Source organism: Oryza glaberrima, chromosome 12, assembly GCF_000147395.1.
Source record: "Oryza glaberrima chromosome 12, OglaRS2, whole genome shotgun sequence".
In the NCBI taxonomy this organism is placed as follows: Eukaryota; Viridiplantae; Streptophyta; class Magnoliopsida; order Poales; family Poaceae; genus Oryza; species Oryza glaberrima.
This window is the reverse complement of record NC_068337.1, coordinates 7,606,435-7,617,466: the sequence shown is the minus strand read 5'-3', so window position 1 is coordinate 7,617,466 and position 11,032 is coordinate 7,606,435. Positions and strand designations below refer to the sequence as shown.

General features: G+C 45.8%; 1 protein-coding gene and 1 pseudogene across 6 annotated transcripts; one reads left to right on the top strand and one right to left on the bottom strand.

The window, feature by feature from the left end:
* The first annotated feature begins 3,613 nt into the window (after nucleotides 1-3,613).
* LOC127758069 (pentatricopeptide repeat-containing protein At5g27110-like) lies at nucleotides 3,614-7,730 on the top strand. 6 transcript variants are annotated; one of them, XM_052283691.1, is made up of 3 exons: nucleotides 3,614-6,264; nucleotides 6,361-6,434; nucleotides 6,827-7,729. In XM_052283691.1, exon 1 carries the CDS (start codon nucleotides 3,626-3,628, stop codon nucleotides 5,966-5,968), a length of 2,343 nt encoding a protein of 780 aa, XP_052139651.1. In that variant the 5' UTR covers nucleotides 3,614-3,625; the 3' UTR covers nucleotides 5,969-6,264; nucleotides 6,361-6,434; nucleotides 6,827-7,729. The 6 variants fall into 6 exon arrangements, with proteins under 6 accessions (XP_052139651.1, XP_052139652.1, XP_052139649.1 ...); XM_052283692.1 differs by having other exon boundaries at nucleotides 6,357-6,434; XM_052283689.1 differs by having other exon boundaries at nucleotides 6,800-7,728.
* A 71-nt stretch (nucleotides 7,731-7,801) lies between these two features.
* On the bottom strand, nucleotides 7,802-11,032 carry LOC127758068 (uncharacterized; annotated as a pseudogene).

The following is an 11,032-nucleotide window of genomic DNA, read 5'->3' as shown; positions in this document are numbered from 1 at the left end:
CATATTAATATTGGTCAGTATAATATTAATATTGTAGATAAAAAGAATGTCATTAAAATGTCAAACTAATAAGATAGCAACCGCAGCACAAATGATAACAACTCCAAAAATAAATCAAAAGAAAGTATGTAAGGTGAATGGTCAAGTGGCTTAGGTGGCTTTTTCTACATAATTTAACTTGTTTCCTACTCTCTCTCTTAATAATTGAAAGTATTGACTAAACGATACACACTTCTACCACTACTTTTTCAACATTTAACTTGTAAATACTTGGAGCTCTGTACAATTATAAAAGTATAATAAAAAATGAATCCAAAAATATAACTTTAACATATAAAAATAATATAAAAATTATTATTGGTCAAAGTTAGCATGGGAGGGAACATGTTGTGTCCTCATGTGGAGATGATTATTTTCCTTGAGGAGATGTCCCATGTGATAATTCCCTTTTAGAGTAAATGGCATTTTTAGCCACATATTCTTACTAAAGTTTTACTTTAACCACTCTTGAAGTGTTTTTTTTAAAAAAAATTGGATTATATTAGGTATCGTTTGCCAAATGTTACAGCTTGAACAGGGTAGTCCACATGTCAATGGGACTAACCATCTTTATTGTCTATGTGTCACTTGCATGTGGGCCACCCAATTTAAAGGGCAATATCTAGCCACAATACATAGTCCAAAGTGAAAACAAAACATTTTAAGGGCAGTACAAAATTAAACATTGGTAGGCCCAAAGTGCAATTTACTCTTCCTTTTATAACCACAAACAATCATCCTGCTAAAACGTTAAAAAAAAGACTTCCATATACTCACATGAATTCAAGGAATAAAACCACAAAGGCTTTCATGGAAGCATATCTCCATGCTTTGGTACAAAACAATCCATCTCCCCTTTCTCCAAACCAGCACTTTTGCTTTCGTCTCCTCCCGTATTCTAACCTTACATAGCTTTACGTTACACCCCTAACCATTGGTGAGCTTGGTCGCCCTCGCTAAGGAAGAAGATTAGGGGAAGAACAAGAGAAGATGAGATATCTTGCTTCTTTCATTAGCTTGTTGAATACTATCTCCGTTTTAAAATAGTTGTCTTTCCAAAATTCAAATTTTATCCAAAATAGTTGTTATTACTCTATATAGTACTAGAATTGTCCCATTACATCCCGTTTAATCTCACCGAAACTCCTAATTAGAGCATACGTGCCGCGAATTTAAATAGCGCGCGTTTTGAGCCTATCCCTCCCACGGTCGCGCGCGGCTCATTTTCCCTTTTTTTTTGTTATGTTTTTTTCGAGACTTCTTTTCCGCACAGTTGGTTGCCACAGTGTCTTCTCTTTTTCCGCACCTCTTGCGCAAGGAGTCGGATCAAAAATTGAAAAAAAAAATATTCGCGCAGCTGGTTTCCACCGTAATTAGTTTCCGGTATTACGATCTACCTTTACTTCTTTTCCATTTTTACTAAAAATTTGAAAATTACTTTTAAATAATTTAAAAATACAAAAAATAAGTCATACCAAAATTGAATACTTTCACTTAAGATTCGAAAACTTTCAACTCGTATTTTGAACTTTCAACTCAAAATTTGAAAACTTTTAACTCAAATTTTAAAAACTTTCAACTTAAGATTTGAAAACTTTCAATTCAATATTTGAAAACTTTCAAGCCAAGATTGAAACTTTCAACAAAATATTTTGAAACCTTCAACTCGAATTTTGAAAACTTTCAACTATATATTTGAAATTTTCAGGTGTTCTTTTAAAAGTTTTAACTAAATTATTTATGTGTTTTTTCTATTGAACTTTGTTTTTAGTCAATTCCCGGCCTGTTATTATCCCAATTTACCGCATTCCCAAAAAGGAAAAGAGAAAAGAGAAAACATCGGGAGGAATTTTTTTCCCAAGAAAAAAACAAAAAAATAGGAAAAAGGGAAAAAGGAAAAAACAAACTTGTATGGGCAAAAGATTTTTTTTTCCGTCACGCGGTAGGAGAGAAACGCAAGTGGGCACTGATCGATTCTTAGTCTAACCCCTCATGTGCGCAATGCCATGTTTAGTTCACAAAACAAAAAATCACATCGATGCATGAAATATTAAACATAGGAAAAAAACCAATTACACAGATTACGTGTAAATTCTGAAACGAATCTTTTAAGCTTAATTGCACTATGATTTGACAATGTGGTGCTACAGTAAACATTTGCTAATGACGGATTAATTAGGCTTAATAAATTCGTCTCACAATTTCCTGGCGGAATCTGCAATTTGTTTTGTTATTAGACTATGTTTAGTACTTCAAATGCATGTGCATATATCCGATGTGACAATCAAACCCAAAAATTTTCCTCAACTGAACAAGGCCTTAGTATACCCGCGCGTACGCCTACAGGACGACCAGGAGGAGAAAATTGACATTTATCCATTCTCGGGTTGGGGTTTCGCCAGAATGCAATCGCCGAATGTGGCTTCGTTACAATGCCATCTTCAAACGACCCCATCTTGCCACACTGCCATTTCAACCAATTTTGGTTATTTGAAAATGCTTTCCACTGTTTTGCTTATTTGGTTTGACCCAAATACCCTTGCCTCAACATGGGGCCCACTTGCCAGGAGCGTCTTCCACCTCCGCCTGCCACCATCCTTCTCTCCCCGGTGAACTCATGCAACAGTGTCCTCTCTTGATCTCCCTCCTCGGTTGCTCTCACCCCAAATTAAATGCAAAAATCGGTTCCTCTCATCCTCCTCATCAATTACCCCAACAAATCCCACTCAAATCAGCTTATCTCCGTGGTGGATTTTGAAGTCCCTCTTCAATGGCGAGCTCCACCATGGCCGGCATCGATCTCTCTCCCCGATGAGGTTGGAGGGCTAGCTCAAGAGGCTGGACACTGCGGGGTGGAGTTGACTGCGGCTGCGTGCGCTGGACTCGCATCGTCGTCTCCGCGCATGGCCCCGTCACCGTCGACGACGTTAGGAGGCTAGGCATCGAGGTCAACATCATCGGCGCCAGGTTCAGCAGCTTCCATGGGGTTCTCGATGCTCCCTCCTCGACGAGGAGCTTCACCGCGAGTAGGTCGCCGCCCATGTCGAGGAGCTCATCGGAGAAGGGGGTGACGCCGTGGCGCACAGTCGGGTTGAGCGCTTGGTGCGCCACGGCGCGGCGCGAGGTTGGCGGTGAAGCGCAGTCCCCAACCCCCACATCCCCGGCTGCCGGCGGAGCGCAATCACGCGGGGAAGAGCTAGGTTTGGCGGCAGCGGTGTCCAGAGGAGGAAGACGACTGGATGGGGATCAATCTGTCCCATGCAAGCCAACAAAATAGTTATAGGGGCAAAAAAGCCAGATCACAGTGGAAAACATTTGCAAATAACAAAAATTGGTTGAAATGGCAATGTGGCAAGATGGGGTCGTTTGAAGATGGCATTATAACGAAACCACATTCGACGATAGCATTCTTGTGAAACCCCAACCCGAGAATGGCTAAATATCAATTTTCTCAACCAGAGAGGAGACCCTACGTGTAGGACTCACAACATTACTCCTCTAGCCACTTTCCCCACGCCTTCTTCATTCGAAGGCGCCTTCTCGCTTCCCGCCTTTGCCCTGCTCCAGTCCACTTCCTCTGCTTCTCATGCCGCCGCGCGCTCCCGCCGCGTCGGCGGCGCGCCTCCACGCGCACGTCCTCGAGCTCCACGGATGCGGCGGCGGCGGCGGGGGCCTCGCGCTCCGCCGCGCCCACGCGGCGTCCCTCGTCTCCGGCGCGCTCGCCACGTCCCTGCCGCTCGCGGGCGCGCTGCTCCTCTCGTACGCCGCGCTCTCCGACCTCGCCTCCGCGCGCCTCGTCCTCCGCCACCACCCGTTCCGCCTCCGCTCCGCATTCCTCTGGAACTCCCTCTCCCGCGCGCTCTCCTCCGCGTCCCTCCCCTCCGAGGCCCTGCGGGTGTACAACCTCATGCTCCGCTCCGCCGTGAGCCCGGATGACCGCACCTTTCCCTTCGCCCTCCACGCCGCCGCCGCGGCTGTCGCTTCCGCCGAGGATAAGGGCCTCGAGCTGCACGCCTCGGCTCTCAGGCGGGGGCACCTGGCTGACGTCTTCACGGGCAACACCCTCGTCGCGTTCTACGCGGCCTGTGGAAAGGCCTGCGACGCGCGCAGGGTGTTCGACGAAATGCCTGCGCGGGACGTCGTCTCGTGGAACTCGCTTGTGTCAGCGTTCTTGGTGAACGGTATGTTTCATGACGCGAGACGGGCGCTGGTGAGCATGATGAGGAGTGGGTTTCCTTTGAATGTGGCGAGCTTAGTGTCAGTTGTGCCTGCCTGCGGCATGGAGCAAGAGGAGAAGTTTGGGTTGAGCATCCATGCGTTGGCAGTGAAAGTTGGCCTGAACACCATGGTGAATCTCGCGAATGCATTGGTTGATATGTATGGTAAGTTTGGGGATGTTGAGGCATCGATGCGGGTGTTTGATGGAATGCTGGAACAGAATGAGGTTTCTTGGAATTCTGCAATAGGGTGCTTTCTTAATGCAGGGCTTTATGGTGATGTGCTGAGAATGTTTAGGAAAATGTCAGAGCATAATGTCATGCCAGATTCTATCACATTATCTAGTTTGCTTCCTGCATTGGTTGAGCTTGGAAGTATTGATTTGGGGAGGGAGGTGCATGGGTATAGCATAAAGAGAGCAATGGACTTGGATATTTTTGTTGCCAACTCACTTGTTGATATGTATGCCAAATTTGGTTCTTTGGAGAAAGCATCTACCATCTTTGAACAAATGAAGGACCGCAATGTGGTGTCATGGAATGCAATGATTGCGAATCTTGTGCAAAATGGAGCTGAGACTGAGGCGTTCAGGCTTGTCTCAGAGATGCAAAAAAGTGGGGAATGCCCAAATTCGATCACACTAGTGAATGTGCTTCCAGCTTGTGCGAGGATGGCCTCTCTAAAGATGGGCAAGCAGATCCATGCATGGTCGATCCGTAGAGGCTTAATGTTTGATTTGTTCATATCAAATGCCCTGATTGATATGTATTCCAAATGCGGACAGCTGAGCTTGGCACGGAATATTTTTGAAAGGTCGGAGAAGGACGACGTATCGTACAATACTTTGATTTTGGGATATTCACAGAGTCCATGGTGTTTTGAATCTCTTCTTCTTTTTCAGCAGATGAGATCTGTTGGTATTGATTATGATGCTGTTTCCTTCATGGGAGCTCTATCAGCGTGTACCAACTTATCTGTATTTAAGCATGGCAAAGAAATTCATTGTGTTTTGGTTAGGAGATTGTTAAGTGGCCATCCCTTTCTTTCTAATTCCCTGCTGGACTTGTACACTAAAGGTGGAATGCTTGTCACTGCATCAAAGATTTTTAATAAGATTACAAAGAAGGATGTTGCTTCATGGAATACTATGATATTGGGATATGGGATGCATGGTCAAATTGATATTGCATTTGAATTGTTTGAACTGATGAAGGGTGATGGTCTGGACTATGATCATGTATCCTACATTGCAGTGCTTGCAGCATGTAGCCATGGTGGGCTTGTAGACAAAGGGAAGAAATACTTCAGTCAGATGGTTGCTCAAAATATTGAGCCACAGCAAATGCACTATGCTTGCATGGTTGATCTTCTTGGGCGTGCTGGACAACTGTCTGAATGTGCTGAAATTATCAGAGACATGCCTTTTCCTGCAAATTCCGATGTGTGGGGAGCATTGCTTGGGGCTTGCCGTATACATGGAAATATTGAATTAGCACAATGGGCAGCAGAGCATTTGTTTGAGTTGAAGCCAGAGCATTCAGGCTACTATACTCTTATGATAAACATGTATGCTGAGACTGGGAGATGGAATGAAGCAAACAAGATCAGGAAATTAATGAAATCGAGGAAAGTACAGAAAAATCCAGCCTATAGCTGGGTACAGGATCAGGATGGCAACAAGCTGCAAGCTTTTCTTGTGGGGGATGGGTAACAGATGGTGCACCTCTGTGGTGGTACAAAAATTTTCACCTGGAACAAATTCAATAAAGCAACAGAGTATGGCAAATGGTCCCATACAGATAGGTGCCACACTATCACCGTATTAACAAAATCTAGCAATACTGTAAATAAGGATTGCAATGGCATGCAGGCATAACTAGTTCAGTAATCATTGGCTGCTGCTTGACCTGACACCAATCAACATTAAAGATGGGTATATATCAGTCTATTATGTCTGTCAATTAGGTATATTTGGTCATAGACTCTGTCCCAGAAATGGACGAAATGGTGAGCCTCAGTTTTTATATTGACATATTTTGCAGAGCAATGTTTTCATTCTACTAAGACATCACTTCTTGATAACTTGTTATTCTACATAGATAGATTGGAGTAGTTCTGACTTCTGAAATCCATACTCAACCTTCTTGATCATACAAGGTCATCATATTTATGTACAGGTAAAGTTTACCTTATGCTAGCTCCTCAAATTTGCAGTTAGGATGACCAAAAGGTGAAAACTATAACTTTCAATATTTATCCAGTGTGCCAAATGTTATCATGTTAATCTGTATCTGGATATGATAAGTTACAAATTGGCAAATTTGGTAAAAGTATTATAACTACAATATGGATCCACGTCTGTAACATTCTTTCCTGGAATCTATATTTGTTGTATTCTATATTTTATTTTACTTTTATCTCTATGGCTGTGTCCTGTTTCAAAAAAAAAAAGGCAGTACTTCTACACTTTTTTTTTTTTTGAAATGTACTTCTACACATTTTTGGGTTATTCCATGCTTTGAATTGACTTCAGCATCAACAGGGTGACAAACTGACATCACAATTGCAGTGGTGAAAGAGAGGTCCAGCTTTCCAGGCTATAATGCTCCAAAGGTGATGTTTGCCACAACATATTCTGGATTCTTCTGCTAAAGAAGATGTTCTACAGTCAGAGAGCAATTCTTGAAAGTTGAACTTTGGTGACGATGGAACACGGCTGGGGCCTACTCTGGAGTTTAAACTATCTTAAGTCTTGAACTACACTCATGTTGGATTATGCAAATTGATTGGGGTGCTGTGATGCATGCAAGTCCTGAAGATAACTTGCCAGCAAAAGAAATCAACTCAGATTGCTGACCATGGCAACCACTCAAGGCACCTATTGTTGATGCTTCAGATGGCAGTGCATTTTTCAAAGACATTATTTCCTCTTGTAAATCGAGTGAGGGCCAAGTCTTGCAAGATGTAAATTTATACTTGGACAAGCAAGTGTGTAGATCTTCTATTCCCTGGACACAGTATTTATATTCCATTTGCTACGATTGTTTTAATTTATGTTTGGCACAATTTTATTTTTTTCTCATGATCCATGTAATATTTTGAATTCTATTTGAACATTAGCTCAATTTCTTTACACAATATCCTTTGATGTGAAATTTGAAGAAGACATTGCAAAAACTACAAATTCCGGTTGAAAGTTCAAACCACTTATGACAAGAATCACCTGGAACTGGCAGTCTCCGTTTCCAACTTTCTATGGTGTTCTTATCAAAACTTTATGTCTTGATTTTAGCTATGTCATCCTGATCATGTTTTTAAAGAAAAGGCTAGCAAAGCACAATTGTAAGCACGGATTCCAACTTAGATTTTGTTTTTATCTCGGTGATAATGTGCATTCACTCCTTTGTGTGCCAGTGTACTCTATTGCAATACCCAACCGGCCATGTAAAATAGGACAGCCAGCCTGGATGTCAGTTAGAACTAAAATAAATAAATAAATAACTGTCCATATGTGCATCATTTTTGACAAAGTTACTTCCATTCAACCATTAGTCCAAAGAGGAGCAGCAAGAGCAAAATTGAAAACACATCAGCAATGTGTCACTAAGTAGATCTTCTAATGCATAGACATTAGACAATAGGGTTTATCCAAGTTACTGACAAAACATAGAACACCTGCCTAATATTAAAGAGATTCACCAACATCAGGAGATGTCTTCTAAACTCCCCAAAACCCATTACATATTGTGAAGTTAAACATCAAGCTTTCCTAGGGTTAGTATCCCTTACCTGCCTCTCTAGCATTGCAATCTCTTCCTTGAGACCATCGATTGCTGCTTCCAGTTGAGCCTTTTGTGCTTGTTGAGCTTCAGATGCCTCTCTAACCATTTCTTCCATTCCGACTTCGCGCCCTGGGTGGAAACCTTCTTGATCTGCATTTTTGCCTCCTGCAAAAATGCAGAGCATCTTAGTAGAAACTATTTTCTTGACATGATCAGCATTTCCATCCACCAGAATGCTAGAAGAACTTTCGTTGTTTCCTACAAAAGAAAAAAGATAAAAGGAATGCATTAGCAACAAATTTAGTGGTATTTCATTTGTTTCTGCGAGATTAATGTGTAGGATATAATGCATTAGCAACAAATTTAGTGGTATTTCATTTGTTTATGCGAGATTGATGTGTAGGATATAATGCCAGTTCATCATACCTTTCTTATTGACTTCTTGGCAATCCATGTGAGATCCTATTTCTTGGTTTGATACTGACATATGTTCATTTTCTTTTTCATCACCTTCCAAAGCAGCTAGCCTTTTCTTGTTGAGCTTGCCTCTCTTATCTACCTCCCCTGAAGTAATGCATGTCCTCATTTCTTTAGTGGATGCTTCTAAGGTATCAACATTAGTTTGAGCACTAGAGACATGAGTTACTTCAGCTAGTTCTTTTCTGAGGGTGATATCGTTTAGAACGGTAGCGTCCTCAGAATCACAATTGTTTCGTGGCATAATGTCCTTCAACATTGAGTTTTCCCACTTATCACTTATGTTGCCTGGCTTGCTTTCCTCATTTGTCTCTCTCAATGTGGATGATATTTTGTCCAACATGGGTGATTTCAAATGCATTGCGATTGCCTCCTCTTCCTTGCTTGTAACTTCACCAGACTCATCATCAATCTCTATGATGTCATAACATTTGCTTTGCACCCTAACTTCCTTCAATAGAGGACTACCCTGCTCACGATTTCCTGTGATAACCACCTCCCTTTTCACATCCAATTCTTGCAAGGTACATTTTGTTGTTTCCATTGGGTCTGAACTCAGATGCATAGTATTCATCTCATCGTCCTTGCTTGAGAGTTCTTCATCGAATTCATCATCACTGATCACCACGACGTCTTTGGGTATTGACTTCCGAGTAACTGAAGCTGCAGGTCCAATGGCTTTGTTGCTGTCATCGCTTGCTGCATCCTCGACGAGGAAACAGACCTCTGATTCACCATCTCCTGTACTGCTGTTTTTCTTATCTTCTGCGATAACATGGTCTGATGCTTCATCTTCACCAACTGTAGTCTCCAAAACTGCCTCTGCATCAGACAAAGCTTGCTGAGTACTTTTATGGAGAGGTGATCCATTTCCACCATCCCTTGCCCAGCTTGCCATCGAATCCTTTCCAATTCCAACAACTTCCACATGATTGGAATTCCCGTTCATCGTCATGATGATACTGTTCTGTCTGTGAATGAGAGGGATCTCATCCTCTGGATTCTCTGCAGTCTCCAAATGCCGCCTTTTGCCGGAGTCGCCATCAACAAAACCTTCAGCCTTCCTTTTTCTTGGACAATCAACACCATCAAGTTGCTTCATCTTTGCAGCATTAGCAACAGCACCCGCACACGCCGACGAATATGGCTCCCACCATTGCGCATACTCAACCGTCACACCGGGTTCATGGCGAGGAAGAGTGAACTTAACATCCTGAGGCTCCATCTTGTATGTTGCCCAAGCAACACTTGAATTTGTGGCACGGGGGACGTTCCCGGGAACGTCCTGATCGAAGCCCAGCTGCCTCGCGACACGGTGCGGGAGGTAGTGCTCGACGCAGCGCAGGCCGACGAGCTCGCAGGGGCGCAGGCATTGCGCGAACGACAACAATTCCCTACTCCGGGCAATGTCCCGGCCATGAATCCAGATGCCAACCTTGTCGAGCTGCAATGCGAAGCCACTGCTTCCGTATGGCCTCCACTCAAACTCCATTGGTGACATGAGCACCGCGTGGATGTGCGCTGGCTGGAGCTCCGTTCGCGCGTTGTGCCACCGGGCAGCCCATGGCGGTGGCGCGCCATGGCCGTCGGCGGTGGCGTGTGCAGAGGTCGCCGCCTTGTCGGGGCATAGCTCCGGGAAGCGCTCCCATGCCCAGAGCTGGACGACGTGCAGCGGCGCCCAGGCCACGAACGGGTGGCGCCATTTGGTGCTGGAGGCGAGGTGGCGCTTGAGCGCGGTGAGGTCGTTGTAGATGCTGGCGAGCGCGGCGGGCGCGAGCCAGCCGCGCGGCGAGGGGGAAGACCTGCGGCCGGACCGCCTTGAACGGCGGCGCCGGGAGCACGTACAGCGAGAGCCACGTGGCCAGGAACGCGCCGTGCTCGAGCAGCGATTGCGCCTCCGCCTCCGCGTCTTCTCCGTCGCCGTCGCCGCCGTCGCGCCCGAGGAAGTGGTGGAGCCACGTGGAATACGTGGAGTTCTTACACTTGCTCCGGTGCAGCGCCGCCCGGACGGCCTCGAGCGCGGCGACGTCGCCGGCGAGCGCGCCCGGCAGCCGCGCGGTGACGGGCGCGCCGAGCAGCGGCAGCCCGCCGAGCACGGCCACGTCCTCCAGCGTCACCGTCGCCTCCCCCCACGGGAAGGCGAACGAGCTCGTCGCCCCACACCAGAACGCGGCGAGCTGGAGCACCAACCCGCCGTCCCGGCGCACCCGGCACGCGGCGGCGGTGGCGAGCACGGCGTCCAGGATCCCAACCTCCCGCCACAGCGGCTCGTGCCGTGGCCGGAGCCTCTCTACCCACCGCCGCCGCAGCGCGGACGAGCACGGCCACCCATGGAACTCGACGCGGTGGCCGTCGCCAAGAACCGGGCCCGCGCAGGGGGGACAGCCGGCGAGAGCAGCGGCGGTGGCGCCCGCGCGGGGGAGGAGGAAGCGCGCCGATCGGGCGCCGGCGCAGGAGATGATTGCGGCGGTGGATTCCTCGACTAGCGGCGTTTCCTCGTCGGCGTCGGCGGCCAT